Source organism: Dendroctonus ponderosae, unplaced genomic scaffold, assembly GCF_020466585.1.
Source record: "Dendroctonus ponderosae isolate FM_Combo_2020 unplaced genomic scaffold, Dpon_F_20191213v2 Dpon_F_20191213_8, whole genome shotgun sequence".
Taxonomy (NCBI): Eukaryota; Metazoa; Arthropoda; class Insecta; order Coleoptera; family Curculionidae; genus Dendroctonus; species Dendroctonus ponderosae.
In genome coordinates, this window is record NW_026019016.1 from 406,498 (window position 1) to 422,953 (window position 16,456).

The 16,456-nt window shown below is 38.9% G+C and overlaps 1 protein-coding gene across 1 annotated transcript; it reads left to right on the top strand.

Annotated features, from left to right (window-relative positions):
• Positions 1-1,317: 1,317 nt before the first annotated feature.
• On the top strand, positions 1,318-7,776 carry LOC109544883 (vacuolar protein sorting-associated protein 26C). Its single transcript, XM_019915296.2, has 6 exons — positions 1,318-1,481; positions 1,540-1,683; positions 1,737-2,064; positions 5,890-6,060; positions 7,352-7,477; positions 7,529-7,776. Exons 1-6 carry the CDS (start codon positions 1,353-1,355, stop codon positions 7,609-7,611), a joined length of 981 nt encoding a protein of 326 aa, XP_019770855.2. The 5' UTR covers positions 1,318-1,352; the 3' UTR covers positions 7,612-7,776.
• The last annotated feature ends 8,680 nt before the right edge of the window (positions 7,777-16,456 follow it).

Below are 16,456 nucleotides of genomic sequence, written 5' to 3' on the forward strand. Positions count from 1 at the left end.
ATTGGTCAATTAACGGTAAATATTTCAAAATAAAAAGAAATATTTCTTAAATATTAGTTAAATGTTATTTAGAAAATATTTGTTTCTAATATTTAAATAGTATGAAACAAATAAAATAAAAATAGTTTTTCCTAGTACGCAATACTTTTTGTGTCTATATATGACACCACTAACACCCAAAAAGTTACTAATATTATATTTTTAATAAATATGAATTAACTTTAGAACTTATGATCTGAGTTTTCATTGATCAGTGAATAGAAAATATTTCAGAGCAAAACGAAATATTTTTCAAATGTTATTTAAACATTCTATAAAAAATATTTGTTTCTAATATTTAATTAGCATGAAATAAATAAAATAATAATAGGTTTTCTTAGCACGTAATACTTTTTGTGGCTCTATATAATACCACTAACACGCAAAATATATAATATATATTAATCTTTTTAAATTTTGGTCTATCCTTAGCACGCGCTTTATGTTGAATATAAGCTGCATTTTGTGCGCCGAGGTCAGGGGGGTCGAATCGGTTTTCATTCCTCTTTGTTATTATTTGCTCCTTTTTGGATGCTTTAGTTGCCTTGATTTTGTCATACAATTTTTGAGAATTTTACTTGTGATTGTAGGAAACTGGAGATAATAGCGTTATTGTTTAGGTTGAATGGATTTGTGGATCTCACATGTCCTGTTATTATTTCGAACGGCGTAAACTTAGTGACAGTATCAATGGATATGTTGTAGCCTAGAACTGCTCTCTTCATTAATTGACTGGTCGTAAATTGGCTGTTTTCCTCTTTTAGGCATCGATAACTTTATATAATGGATGAATGGAATCTTTCGACAGGTGAATTTGAATTACTATTTTTGGATGTCGTATAGTGTAATTCTATCTTGTACAATTTGCAGAAGTCCTCCAAATCTTTGTTTTTAAATTCTGTGTATTCGGAGAGATTGGATTTAATTATCGGTGGACTTCGATCGTATTTGTTCCTTTGGCAGATCTCACAGTCTTTAATAAATGTTTGTATATATTCGGATAATTTTTGCCAGTAGAACGATTATCCCAGAGATGTCTTCATTTCATGGCTAACTTCTTATTTCACACATTTTTTCGTATTGTCATTAACTTCCGAAATACTTAGGTGTAGCAAATAAAAAAAACCATCCGGTATAACTAATTGTCGACGACAACATGGATAAATTGTATAAGGCTGCTCCGTAGATGCAAGTTACAATACATGCCCCGTAGACGGAAGTACCTAAATTTACCTTTGGCAACAGTGCGACGCCAGCTGATCCCCAGTACTTCTGTCTATTCTGTATCAAAACTTGTTTATTTACAATTATGTATGCTTAAAAACAATAATTATTTAAGTCCCGTAATAATTTTAAGCATCATTATAGTAATAAAATTTACAAATATGTCTATAAGCTTAGATATAAAATTGAAGCGGGCGGACAAAATATACACGGAAGGAGTAAGAGCAATTACACATTAATTTTTTTTATGTAAAATACATAATTTTCTGGTTTTAGGAAACGATAAGCGGAGTAATGATTATTTCCAGTAGCTCAGATTTTAAACATGATGGTATTTGTTTAACAGTGGAAGGGTGTGTCAATCTGCAAATTAGTTCGAAAAATGTTGGCATCCTAGAAGCATTTTACAACTCTGTAAAAGTAAGCCATTGGCCTTTTTCAAAATTACTGAAGTAAATGAGCACCGTTTGTAGCCCATTCAGTTGGTGAACATAACATGTGATGTTAGCGGTTCAGGACGTTTACCAGCAGGAGTTACCGAAATTCCATTTCAAATACCCCTCAAAGCAATGTCCAGCAAAAGCTTGTACGAAACGTATCATGGGGTATACGTTAATATTAGTTACTCCATTCGATGTGATATTAGAAGATCGTTCTTGGCTAAAGACTTGCAAACGTGCCAGCAATTTTTGGTTCAATACAAACTGAATTCAAGTAATTGTCCTCAGTTGCCTTTAAAAGATAATCGAAAGTCTGTCACTTTTGAATTGAGTCCAGCGAAGTTGTCTTCGGGGTCCTCAGGTGAGCATAGCATAAGTTCATAATCAAGAATTATTTAGCATACTGCCAATACAATTACCAATTCAGGTCATACCTATTCCAGTTTATCAGGCTTTCGTGTTTAACGTTAACAATATCCTAATATCATGCAGGGTGTTTTTTTAGTGCGAGAGAGTCCTTTATTTCCATTGGTGTTGAACTTTCGAAAAATAGTTTCATATAGTTCTGTTGACGCACAAAGTGCGCACATTTTAAAAATATCTTATATGATACAGTGTCTCAGAAAAGCGAGGCAAGATCAAAGTGTAGTTTTTTAAATAGAAGTCAAAATTTGAATTGCCACGTTTAACACTGATTTATTGACTTCCATAGCCACCTTACAAAATGTAGCAACTTTTTGAAATGTTTATATAAAATAATTTATAATTTGAAAACGGTTGATTTCACAGCTTAAAGTGTAAATGCAAATTTGTAACTTTATAAATTGTCTATCTAACAAAAGCTATATTGCGTTAAAAGGTTTTAGATTGACGTCCACATTGTTAAAACCCTGTACAGTGTATTGATATTTTGGTTCAATAGAATTCTTAACGGATCTGTGGTGATTGGAAAGACGTATTTTTTGTATCCTTAACTGCTTTTTTTTGCTTCTACAATTAAATTTTAGATATCATGTTTTTAAGCAAAATTTTACTAAAATGGCGATAATCTTCGCCAGTAAGAAACAAACAATTTACGGTGCATATGCAGCGTTTCAAGCCGCATTCCATGAGCTAATGAAAAATGGGTAGTTTTATTTAAAAAAATACACTTTGATCTTGCCTCGCTTTTCTGAGACACTCTGTATCATATAAGATATTTTTTAAATGTTGGCACTTTGTGCGTCAGCAACTTTTATATGAAACTATTTTTCGAAAGTTCAACACTATCGGAAATAATGGACTCTATCGCACTAAAAAACCAAACCCTGTGTTTTTTTTTCGCAGTTACGGAAAAGGTTAAATGGACAAAGAATTGTAGTTTTGAATGCTCTACTCGAAATCAATTTTATTTTTCTAAAATTTGACAGCTGTCACGAGATATTTAGGAAAACTTATTTATGCAAAATTTTTAAATTGCTAGTTCCGTTGATATTAATTTCACAGGGAAACATTACATAGAAAACTTGTAGAAAATTGAATTCCAAACAAAATGGCATAAGACATTTCTCCAAAACAACTGTCATTTTTGACATATGACACAAATTTTAGTTTCTTAAAGTGCAACTATACTTGTTTATTGCTTTACCGAATAGAGCATTTTATTGCGATTTCTGTGCTATATCAGATAGTATAAGACGTAGCATTGTTTCCATAGCAACATATGATAGCAACATCTTTCAATTTTTGACATTCAAGTTTAAAGTCAACTTAGTCAACTTTCTAAGCTAGTTTTATTGTAAAAATTAATTATTCCAATCAAGAAAACCGCCCTCTGGTTACTGTTTTGAAAGGTATTTTGACCGTCGTCAACCGTCCTTGCAAACAGCTTCAAACGATTATACGACAATTTGGGCACTTATGGAAGTTTTAGGCAGCCAATAAATGAAGATAAAGTAATAAATGAAGCTGTGGAGGTTAATGTCTTGGACATTGTAGGCCAGAATCCACAGATTTCAACCAGAGAGATCGCAGCAGAATCCGGGATTTCCCAAAGCACCGTGATGAGAGTTTAAAAAAACACAAATTCCAACCGTATAAATTATCAGTATCTCAAACTTTACATCTAGGGGATGAGGAGCTTCGTGTGAATTTTTGTACATGGTTCCGAATCAAATGCCAACAAGACATCCAATTCCCTTATAAAACATTGTGAACCGTTGAAACTCGATTTATTAATCGACACAATGCACATTTTTGGAATCGATCAAATCCCCACCACGTTGAGCAAAGGAGACCTCAAATTAAATTTGGGTTTAACGTTTGGAGCGCAATGGTAGGTTCAAAAATTATTGGACCATTTATTTTTTAATGCACCTTAAATGGGAGTTGGTATCTTCAATTACTTCGGAATATCCTGGATTTTATGTTGGACGACTTAGATTTAGAAACATGGCGTGATGTGCAATGGTTGCAATCAACCTGATGGCACTCCTCCGCATAACTTTTTTCCAAGTGCGGAATCACCTGGACGTTACATTTCCTGGGGCTTAGATTGGACGAAACGGCCCTATTTTATGGCCACCTCGATCACTGGATCTTTCACCTTTGGATTTCTTTTTGTGCGGAGCTGTAAAAAACACAGTTTACAAAAACAAGTATTCCAATTTAAATGCACTTCAAGAAGCTGTTAGAGGCATTTAAAAATGTTGATGCAAGAAAAGCAACTTATTACAGTTTTAAAGCGTTGCAATGTTTGCTTTCATAATAATGGTGGACTTTTTGGAATTGTTTTACAATAAAAATTAAAGTTTCTAGACTTAAATCTTAATTATTATTGATATGATTTCATTTTTATAATAAAAACTTTAAATGAGCTGCCGTCTTAATTAAAATAAAGTTATTGCCAACTTTAACTTAGTTGCCAAAATAAATACTGAACCATACTGTTATTATTTCTTACTATGAAAACAATTAATGCTGTATGTCTTGTACTATTTTCCATGGCTAACTTCGATCAACGAAATTGAAAAAGCATAAATTGTTCGCAGACACTTTATTTTCGAACAAAACCTAACGGTATGATATATCACAGCAATCGTAATAAAATGCTCTATTCGGTGAAGCAATAATTAAGTATGGTTGCATTTCAAAAAATTCGAATTTGTGTCATGTCAAAAATGACAGTAATTTTGGAGAAATGTCTTACTCCATTTGGTTTGGAATTCAATTTTCAAAATTTTTTTTATTTGAATGTTTTCCTGATTTAATGATTGAATTAAAATCAATGGAACTTGGAGTAATTTAAACATTTATCATAAATAAGTTTTTTCCAAATATCTCTTGACAGCTGTCAAATTAAAAAAAAATAGAATTGGTTTCGAGTAGAGCATTCAAAACTACAATTCTTTGTCCATTTGACCTGCTTCGTAACTGGTCTAGTTCCGAAGATCCCTGTACTGGTCATTGAAAAACCTCACCCTGTGTAATAAAAAAATATATATATACATATATATATATATATATATACAGGGTGATTCACGGTCGATGGCGTATTAGCAGCAGTTAATTAACCAAACACGCAAAGCTGCTCAAAATATGAGCCCAGACTGAAAGTGATTGGGATACAAAGATGTTTGGAGTGAAACGGACATCTTGCTCTTGGGAACATTTGTGTTTTAACAACAGAATTGTATTTTATTTGATCAATAGTATTGACCAATGATACATAACCTTTAATAGATGGTTTTGGATGACAGTTGTGACCTATTTAGTTATATCACTCATTTGCCCCAAAAAGATGGCAGCACTCGTGGGGCTGTTTTATCGCAGCACTGACCGCAAGGTGACACCGTTATCCTAAGCTCAACGCATGCCATAATCTATTTTATTGTCACTTTCTGTATAATTCCATCGTTACCATCGGAGTGTTTAATAATTACGAAGCAATAGGCATTTACATAATGTTAGTTAGGCAGATTACCTTGAAAACATTGATCTAATTTTTTGCAAATTTTTCAGTATTTAATAACATTTTATTTTTTTTACTATTTTTTCTGTGCTCCCAAGACACCCCCAGACAACACCTCCATAGGAATGACGCCAATTTTGAATCACCCTGTATTTGAGATACGCTTGCAGGTTACTCACTTTCCATGATTCATTTCAATAATTTTTCTGTGATTTTACTTAAGTTTTTACGTTTTAGATGCTCCTGATTTTCTGCTCAGAGGCTACATCGACACAGTGTGTTGTAGCATAACTAAGCCGTTTAAAGGTCGGTTATGTATAGTTAAATGTGCAGCCCCAGCCAGGTCTATCGAGTTACAGTTAGTTAGAGTCGAAACGTGTGGCTGTGCTGAAGGATATGCACGCGAAGGTGAATATGTTAAATACGTACCTACCTTAAGGATCTTGACAAATTATACAAATATGGTTATACAGGGTGTGCCGTAAGCATATGATTAAAAGGGTACTGCGATGATCTTTGCATCAAAAGAAGGCGATCTGATCTTACTTTTATTAACAAAAAGTCATGGCTCCTCTGCTATTGATGGTCAAAATTCTTCAAAAATGTTTCTTTTTTTTTAAATATCGGAAGAATAATACGATGTATTTTAGTGAAACTCGCTGTGAATTTGTTCTTATGTAAGACTCATATTTTGATGAACTCGATTGGAGATCATCCGTTTTGGACAAGTGGTGAATTCTTGAGTGTCGTGGTAGAAAAACTACCACAACTTTTGATTTGGTATATGGAATCAACCCATTTTTTTTGGATGGTGCACTAATAATGTACTCACAACTTTGTGCTTTTTGTAAAAACTTGTAGCATTCAGAGTTTTTGTGCAACACAATTATTTCTGGTCTCTTGCCACTTAACAATGTTAAGCGTAAACTGAAAATGTGCCTGATCAGTGGGGCGTAACTTGATTGTCATTCTTTTGACGTTTGTTAATCAATCTCACAAATTCGTTTCGAATGAAAATATTTTAGATCGCTTGCCCAATGACTTCGGCACACTGTCCAATTTTCAAATGTCTCCTAATTAAATAACTTTTTTAAGTATCGGGAGAATAGTACGATGTATTTTAGTGAAACTCGTTGTGAATTTGTTCTTATGTAAGACTCATATTTTGATGAACTCGATTGAACTGGTGAATTCTTGAGTGCCGTGGTGGAAAATCCGTACGGTATAACCGGAATTGTTAACATCTTGAAAATATTTTAGATCGCTTGTCCAATGACTGCGGCACACTGTCCAATTTTCAAATTTCTCCTAATTACAGTTTGCCAGATATCGATCGCGGTGGTTCCCGGTGGGGTATCCTGTACAAAAATAGAAAGCCGCGCAGAATATTTCTAAAATTTTTTAATTAACTACGAAATATCCAATAGCTCAATCGATATGAAATTCACCTTATGAGTATGGGGCTTGGTGATTGATGAATATGGAGCTAAAACTTCATAAAAATTAAAACTTAAAAATTCTACATTTACATTTAACTTTTTTGTTTGAGCCAGACATTTTTTATTAATAAAAGTACGGTCAGATCGTCTTCTATTAGTCCAAAGAATATCCACCATCATGAGCTTACTTATGAGCTTAGCAGCAAGATCATGTGCTTAAGGGACACCCTGCATAATTTATGTTAACGTATACCTTTTAGCTACGGAAATCCAGAATCTTCAAATAGGCGATGGTGACATACCGCAAAATATTCCAATACCAATCTATATGGTATTTCCCAGATTATTTACTTGTCCCACATTAATAACCACCAATTTCAAAATAGGTAGTAATGCAGTATACTTATATTCAATTTTTAATGTCTTTTTTGTTTTAGAATTTGAAATTAATATTGTTGTAGTATTCGACAACAATCATTTAATCACTAATAACTTCCCAATAATATTAGTGAGAGATTAATTCTGAAAACGTTCCAAACGTGCGTTCATTTTCAATAAATCGACAAAATATGTTGTGTGGTTGGAGTGCTTGCTGGAAGCATATCAAACCGATATGTGATTACTCATCGTTTGTAAGTTATAGCAATGGGCAAATGTAATATGTAAATAAAAATGTAAATGCTAATTTCGACAAGTTAAATATAGCCTTAAAGGTCATATGCCGTGAACACAAATATGTGATGCGCTGCTATCAGACGTATTCATTAAGCAGCACTTGATCAAAAATTAGATCACTTAAGGGCCAACTCCACCGTGGTGGGCTTAGAAGTTAAGTGAAACTTAATAATTTAAGTTGACTGCACGCTGCTTAAACGGAACTGAAACCCATGACACAATGAATACAAGGTAGGATATTGCGTCGTTTTGCGTAACGTCAGTGGAAATGACTGCATGTCCTGATTTTTTCCTGTCTGCTAAATGTGATTAAATATAGCTTGTTTAGTCTTTCACATATAATTATTTTTTTTATAAATCTTCGTTATGCTTACAAAATGCTTTACAGCAGCTTATAAACTTGAAAATTAAAAGTTACAAAAATTTATTTATTTTGTATACTAGCACAGTTGCCAGATGTGCAATAAAGTATAGCGTTTGCTTTCGGCAAGTAGCCCAAAGGTTGAATTGCAAATTCCTCTCTTAATTCTAGCGAATGCAACGTTAATTGTGTCCGCACGACAATCATTCTCCCATAGCTTGCTTCAAATACTGCCCTTTGGAAATCTATTGTAACGGAAATGGCCTGGGGTACTCACGTTTGGAATGGCGGGATTCATGGTATTTCAGTAAATGGGAGCCCTATTTACGCCCCATTTACTGTCAAATATGAAACTGACAAGCGGGAATTTCGCACCTGGGCTGGAGATTTCGAGAACCGTCTGGGTTACCTGAAGAAAACTGTATAAGCGGCGACGAGAACCATGGGGAGTGAAGTGGCAGCAGCGATTGAGTGCAGAAGAGGTTAAACCCGCGAGTCGGAAGAGCGAGTTTTCCGTCTGTTATTGTTATTGTTTGTGAAGTTGACGGTAATTTTGAAGTTAGTTTATTCCTGTTCCGCATTAAAAGTTATACCGAGATGAATAAAAGTTGGAAGCGGAAGAAAGAGTTTGATACCCGGCCATCCACGGTACACTATGAAACTTTATTTCCAAAGATTTAGCTCTCGTATTACTATTGCAACCGTAAACTGCACATCGCATTTTTTATATTTCTGAACCTGACACTTAAAAGTAGCAAAACAATCTATAGTTCACTTTGCAACTACCAAACGCAAAATGCTTTGTTTGCCTACAACATTCCCAAACACGCCCAAACGCATTCACCTCATGATACAATGAATGAATTGTATGATACTGTTATTTTATTGTTTTGTTTGGCTCTACCCGATTTAACGAATAACACGCTGGTAACATAGCAAGCTAAAACGCTAAAAATCAGAGACTTTGTAAATACTTCTTTAGAGTATTTTTCTTCGTAATAAGACCAAATCAGGTCCTAAACGCGATTTTGAAAGCATTGAGCTAAACAACACTGCAAACCATATCGTCATATAACTCCACTTTTGGACTAGTGCGTGCTAAATTCATCACTCATTCATCAAATTTTAATGACATCACAGCTTTCTATATCAGCTTCAAATTCGGCGGCTGTCGACGTTTCCAACAACAGGTCATACAGTTCAAAGTCAATTTTGCTCAGACAGTCGAATTTTGACTATATTTCGAGGGAAACTTGTATAAAATCTTTGTCAGGATTTTCCGACTGCAACTCCACTTCTAGTTCGTTCGCGGTTCGTGTAAACGCACTCCGGCACGCGGTACGGCTTTTCTTTGTAACTTCAAGTCCCGTAGCCATGATAAACGTTTTGCAAACCCGATTCAAAATCCCTCAAAGTTTCGAGGTTAAAACGACAAAGTTCGGAACCCGGTAAAAGTTTGCAAAACTCAACTACGCTGGTACGGATTGTCCACACACTCTTCAAATGTACACAGGTGTTTACCTGCTTATGCACAGACCGAAAAGTTCCACTATTTTTTCCAGAAAATGTCCTGTCACGGTCGCCAAATGTTGTGTCGTGCACCAAATAAAACTACCGAAATGTCTGTACATTAAAACTTTAGTTATCTGACAATGTCAAAGTTTTACCGGTTTTTTTTTGTTATGTTGTATTCGATTCTCTCTTTTCTCTCTTCATTCATCCGTCTCATATGCTCGCATCTCTGACAGACGTCTCACATACTAGTTGTCTTCATCTATGCATACTAGCACGTAGGCATCAACAGCACGTGGCTGCGACTTTATAGACTTGGAGAGTATTGCTACTGGTTGCATTTTCTGGAAATTTTCATTTAATTAGATAATTAACGTAGAGTAGTAGGTTAGCAGACCGTTTAGTTTGTGGTCGTCAAACCACGTTTTATTGTTCGTTAATAAGCTCACCATTTTCCTTTTTTTATATCAGCATTCAAGTCAGTTTATGTACTATCACGGTAAAAGAATTGAGTAGTATTTCGGCAGCATTCCATCGCTGAGTGTTCTAACTTTGCTGCGAAAGCTAGTGGCGCTCAAACGAACTCACCCTTCGGGCTTTGCACACGACCGCCCGAAATTCCCGCTCAAGGGAAACCTTTTTTTCCTCTCTCTCTCTATTAAATTGTCGTTATAAATCATTGTTCATAAATCATTAGCGCCCCATATACGAGAGAAATATCTGTCATATCTGATACGTGGCGAGCCAAATTCGAACAGATATCGGTGCGTTAATAGTTAACCACGAGCCAGATACGACTCGATGCGAATTTCGTACAAAATAAATCTGCAGATCTGGACTTGCGGAATAAATTTCGCCGTTAGTGGGTACGGGCGAATACCAGTATAATCATATATCAATTATCACCATGAATGAGTGACATTTACTCATAGAGCCAGTTAAGACTAAAAGCCTTAACTGGCTAAGTCTAAAAAAAACGTTCAACACACCAGATCTTTTTCGATTTTTTTTGACATTTTGAAACTACACAAAAAGTTCAAGTCCAAAATCCTCGACCACACAAATTCCCTAATCCCAGAGACTTTGTCCCGAACAATCCCAAAACTCCACTTGAAATTTCGCAATAGTCTAATGGGACTATTGCGAAATTGGACCCCCTTGGGAACACCCACCTTAAGCAAATACCCGGCTTAATGAAAAACAAAATTTAAGCACATTAAAGATAAATAAGGCCAAACCACAGAACCAGTTTCTTCCAAACCACCCAAAATATATCTTTTCTTTTTCAGTGGATCTATTTTTTTCACTCATTAATCTCAGGCAAATAATAGCCTTCCTCACCCAGGCTTACTCATAGGTCAGCACTAAAGACTAAAAGCCTTAACTGGCTAAGTCTAAAAGAAACGTTCAACACACCAGATCTTTTAGTTCACTTAAAATACCACGCGCCAAATCAAGTCTGTCTGAAACGTAAGATTTCACTCGACTAACGGACGGATACTGATACCTCCAATCCCGCAGAAAGAATCTGCACTCGTACTTAGTGGTTAGGTATGTTAATTAGTGGACAAGAAAAGATTTAGTGCGTCTGATCTGGATCTGTCGAATCAAATCTCTACGTATCTGAACTGTACGGATAATCTGCCCGTGTACGGGGCGCTATTGTCATTTAAATTATTGCCTTAATTAAATAGTTTTCATTAAATGTTGATTTTTATTTTTTTGTTCTGTCCGAAATTTGTCGTGTTGCATACTTCAGCTATGTTTGATATAAACAAATATTGAAACATGTCCAGACTAGGTGAACAGTGCCTATACAAATTTAAATGTAGTTCGTCCACTACTCCACTGGGCAGATGCAACAAATACTATTTTATTTCAGACGCACTGCTATCGGTCGAAAAAGGTCAGGTCACTTTAAAGAAAATATCGGAGACGGCTGTTACTGCTGTTCCCGATATTTTCTGTTCATTGAATATTGCTATTTGCCGAATCATGGGTGTATGGATTCGAAAATCATCAGGTCCCACGTCCACTCCCATACATACAAAACCTTACCACTTCATGATAATAAAATATCTCCTTTCACTAAAACTCAGGCCAATTGAGAACGCCGTGGCGAATCAAAAGGCACAAAGGCAGGTATTTGCCTTTTTGCTTTGTTGAAATATCGAAATCCCAGATGTTGTACTGGTATTTTTTTTTGTTTGCCCGGCGGCTGGAGGATAAAAATCTTCGCGACGACACCCGGTATCCCGTAATACCGGGTAGTGTTGGATTTTTACCAACTAAAAAACCCCCATTTGCGCTGTAGTTTTCAGGAAATCCTTTAAAACATGCAGTCGTCTAAAGTTTGTGTCGGCTCTGGCACAAATGACATGCCGTTGCATCTCATTCTCTCCACATAGGATTCATGCCTGGTGTGGGCATCTTGCTAACTTAAATAAGCTGATTAAGCTAAACCACTTGATGGTTGTAGGCTACGGTTTGCACCGTTTGCCTGTTGCCCTGTTGGGTCAGCTGGTGCCTGGGCCTTTTTTTCCTAGGGCCCATATCCATTGGTTCATAACTTACCGCGTTGCGAAGATCTTCATTGCAGTGGTTTTCCGCTTTCTGGAAGTCAGCTCCTGCTTTTCGGGCTATAAAGTCGCGGAGTGGTTCCCATTTTAGATCTCTGTAAATCTGGCTGTTGCGTACGAACCAAAGCGCGTCAACTGCCATTCGCAGAATTTTGTTTTCCGTGGCTTGTAGTCTTTTTAAGTGGCATTCGCTCGCATAGCCCCACGACGTAGAGCCATACGCCAATGCGGGCCTGATAATTGTTTTGATCAGCAGGAGCTTGTTTTTAATGCTCATATGACTTTGGCGGTGGAGGAGTGGGTAGAGCTTGCTGGTTACAGCTTTGGCCTTATTGATAGATGTTTAAACCTGCTTCCTCCAGGTAAGCTGCTTATCCAAGATGATGCCTAGGTACTTCGCCTCTTGTTTCCACTCGACGTCCACCCCATCGATGTTGATATTTCCATCAACGCTGTCCCGCCTCCTACCAATGAGGAGGTCTTGACTTTTTCCTGGGTGAATTTTTACCTTCCACTTAGTAAACCACTCGTGTAGTTCATCAACTGCGATCTAAAGTCTCCGCCTTACGCATTCCTTGCTCCTTGATGTCGTAAGGAGGGCTGTGTCATCGGCAAATAGTGCCAGGGTCGTATTAGTAGTCCAAGGGATGTCGCTGGTAAAGAGATTGAAGAGCATTGGAGAGAGTACCGCCTCCTGCGGGACACCTGCTTTCGTGCTCCTACTAGTCGACGTGCTTCCTTCAGTTTGGATGCTAAAGGTTCTTCCGCGAACAAAATCATCAACTAATTCGCACATATTAACACTGATACCATTTGTCCGTAGCTTATAGACCAGCCTTTCATGCCAGACTCTGTCAAAGGCCCTTTCGGCGTCCAGCATGAGGAGGCGTCCAGCGCGGTCCAGTGGACTTCCTCTGGTTCATTTCCCTGGAACATCTTTGCACAATCCTGAGCAGTTGCAGTTCAGTGGAGTGTTTCCCTCTGAACCCGAACTGCTCCGGTGGTATCACATTTAGTTCGTCTGCTTCGTCCCGCAGTCTTCGTGAGATGGGTCGTTTAGCTTCAGCTTCAGCTTCAGCAAATCTTACTAATGGCTGGGAGCAGACTGATCCGCCGGTAGTTTTGGGACAGCTCTTGTTTTTGCCTGCTGTCCTAAAAATAGCATTGATTATGTTGGTAATTGAGGCTATTCCTTTTGTCGAAATATGTTTTAACATCTGAAGCTAATGCCATCTCTTCCTGGGGCTTTGTTAGTCTTGGCACGCCGGATGATTGCCGCTACTTCCCCGGGAGAGGTAGGGAGATTCTGCTGCTGCGGCTATTACGGTCCGAAGCCTTCGGACTGCTCGCGTCACGGTTGCTTCGTGGAGGCGGTCGTCAGTTGGGTGTGTGTTCACTCTTGATTTGCGCTCGATAGTATCCGAAAACATCAGCTTTAGCTTGTGCTTCGCGTCTCAGAGCCTTTTGCATTCTCTAGTTGCTTTGGTCCTCTACGCTCAGTTCTTTCAGGTGAGTCTCCCACTTCTCGTTCCTGTACTAGCGTAGAGCCTCTCTGAGCAGTTGCCCTTGTTGGTTTAGGGCAATCCTATTCTCCTCCGTTGGGTGCATGCGGAAGTGTCTGCGGAGTTTCATGCGGAGCTTATCAGGCAGTTCTGCGCGAGCTACCGGCAGTTCCTCGGTCACCAAGCTTTTGCTGTATGCTAGAATTATTTAATCTTCCAGGCTTTTCGCTGCTTGATCCACCCCATTTTTGTCATATATCCTTGGAATAGCGATTAGTTGCTGTGTTAGTTCTGTGAACGTTGCCCAGTTGGTCGTAGTTCTTTTCATCAGAAGCTGCGCCCTGTCAACATCTCCTATGTTGAGTATTAATGGATTGTGGTCCGAGGATCCCTCCTCGAGAGTCTCGATACATGCTGTTTGCCTCGTGTTCTTGAGGATGGCGATGTCTAGCACTTCCGGAGTCCCAGCTCGTGTTGGCAACCTAGTGGGGATATCTGGGCCTAGAATAATGCCATTCTGGGCTTCTACCGTTTCTGCTAACTTGCGGCAATTGCAATACGGGTGCTATTCCACTCCGTATGTTTGCAATTCAGGTCGCCTATTAGCAGTTTCGCTTGGTTATTTCCTAAGAGAATTTGGATATCCTGCAGGTTCAATGCTTCTTGCGGCGACTTATACACTGATGTTACTGTTATTGGTCCTCGCGCAGTGTTGATTTGGGCACTGATTGCTTGGATTTCTGTATCGTCGATTCCGATGTAATGGTGATCGATGTCTCTCCTGATTAGGAGCGCCACTCCGCCTTTGCAGTTTGTGATGTCGTGCCTGTAGACCACATAATCCTGGAAATTGATCCTTGCGTTGCAACCTAGTTTGGTTTCCTCAAGCGCGAAAACTTCTGGTTTCTTGCTGTCTAGCAGAGCTGCCAGTTCAGGTTGTCTTTGCCGCAGCCCGTTCACATTCCAGGAGGCTACTGTAAGGCTCGTGGGCTTTTTAAGCATTTAGTCTTGCCAGCAGCGCCTGGAGAACTGTGAGAGACTGGGTATCCGCTGGTGCTAGGACTTTTGGGCTTGGGTCCCTCGTTTTCTGACTTTCCCTACGGGCAACCAGAATTTTCTTCTTTGAGTATTTGGGACATCCTCTCCCGCTGGCTGGATGGCCGTGAGCTCCGGAGAGAGCGCATCGGCAGTTTTTTTACTATCCCTCTGCCGGTTGGGGTATCTGGCATTCGGAGCTGCGGTAATTTTCGCCGCATTTCACACACCTCGGAGTGTTTTTACAGTTGCGCTGTGCGTGGCCGTAGCGCTGGCACCTGTAACATTGTCCTGGCTCCTTGGACTTGCGCTTTATCTCCACTTTGATGACCAGGCCCAGCAATCTGGTTATGTCCCAGATTGCTTGGTTGCTGGTTTTCACCAGCACCAGGTTAAGCTGTTGCTTGGTACGTCGGCTTATCATGCGGTAGGCTTCAGTGTCCTGGATCCCCTGTTGGCGAAGCTCGAGCTCCACCTCGGCGATCGCTAGATCTTCAGGCAACCCGCGGATTGCAGCGTGGAGTTTTTTGTCTTCTGGCAGCGTGTAAGTGTGGTACGGGCGCTGTGTTCGGTCCAAGAGGGCTGTCGCTTTCCTGAAATCGTCAGCCGAGGTCACATAGAGTTTTAGGCCTGTTTTCGTCGGAGATGCCTTGGCGATCACGATCCCTTCGCTGGTCAGGCTTTGCTTCAGAATCTTCCAATTGGATGTTAATGGGCGGGATTTTAACAGCCGTTTTCGGCTGAGCCGGGGTGTCCGTTTCCATTCCGGTCGTCTCTTCTGTGTCAGATTCGCTGGTCTCGTCACGCTGTCTCTTCCTGCTGTCGGCTGCAGCAAGATTACTAGCGGATGTACCGGTTGTGACGGGTGGGACTGTGGCTGCAGGTTTTGCAGGTGGCACCTTTTGGGCAGCAGCGTTGGGGGTGGTGGGCTTTTGGGCGCTTTTAACAGCCGCGCTAAAGCTTAGTTTGACCTTCTTGCCTGCTTTAGTTGGCTTGGATACCTGGCCCGTGAGCTGGTCTAACTGCCAGGCCATCTTCTCCATAATTTTCTTGAGGTCTGCCAGCTTTCTTTCCAGACCAGCGATCTCCTTGTTTTTATGCGCCAGTTCTTTGCGCAACTCGTTTTCCTTTTGCGTGGCCATATTGCTGCAACACTTTATAGTCTTGTTGCCGAAAGTTTACAGCGGTAATACCGCAAATCCCAGTGGGTCGATCGAGATCGAAAAAGGGCTTGCCAGGTATAAACCCGACCCTTAGAGGATAACAAAGTTCCCGGTTTTCGTCACTTTTGGGCTCCGTCAATCTTAATTATGTACTTACCACTGGCCTTAAATTGTCTATTACTCCAGTTCTATTTGTCGTAGCTTTGCGCTGCAAAAAGCACTACACGCACCCACTAATCTCACGTGGATAGTCCAAATAGTAGCTATTTTGCACTTTCAGACCGTAAATGCTCGAGAATGTTGTACTGGTACTGACCATAGAGAAAGTAAAATAAGAGAGGTGGCGGTATAATGTTAAATTTTGATTGATTTGGACAATTTTGATCCAGATTTAATCCATGATGTCATGGGGATCCATGACAGGGAATGAAATAATATATATCTAAATCAAAAAAAAAAAACATTTATTAAGTAAAAAAACACAAATTGTCTTCCAAAGAGTCCCAAAAGGATGAACTGGGTCGCTAAACTTGTGCCC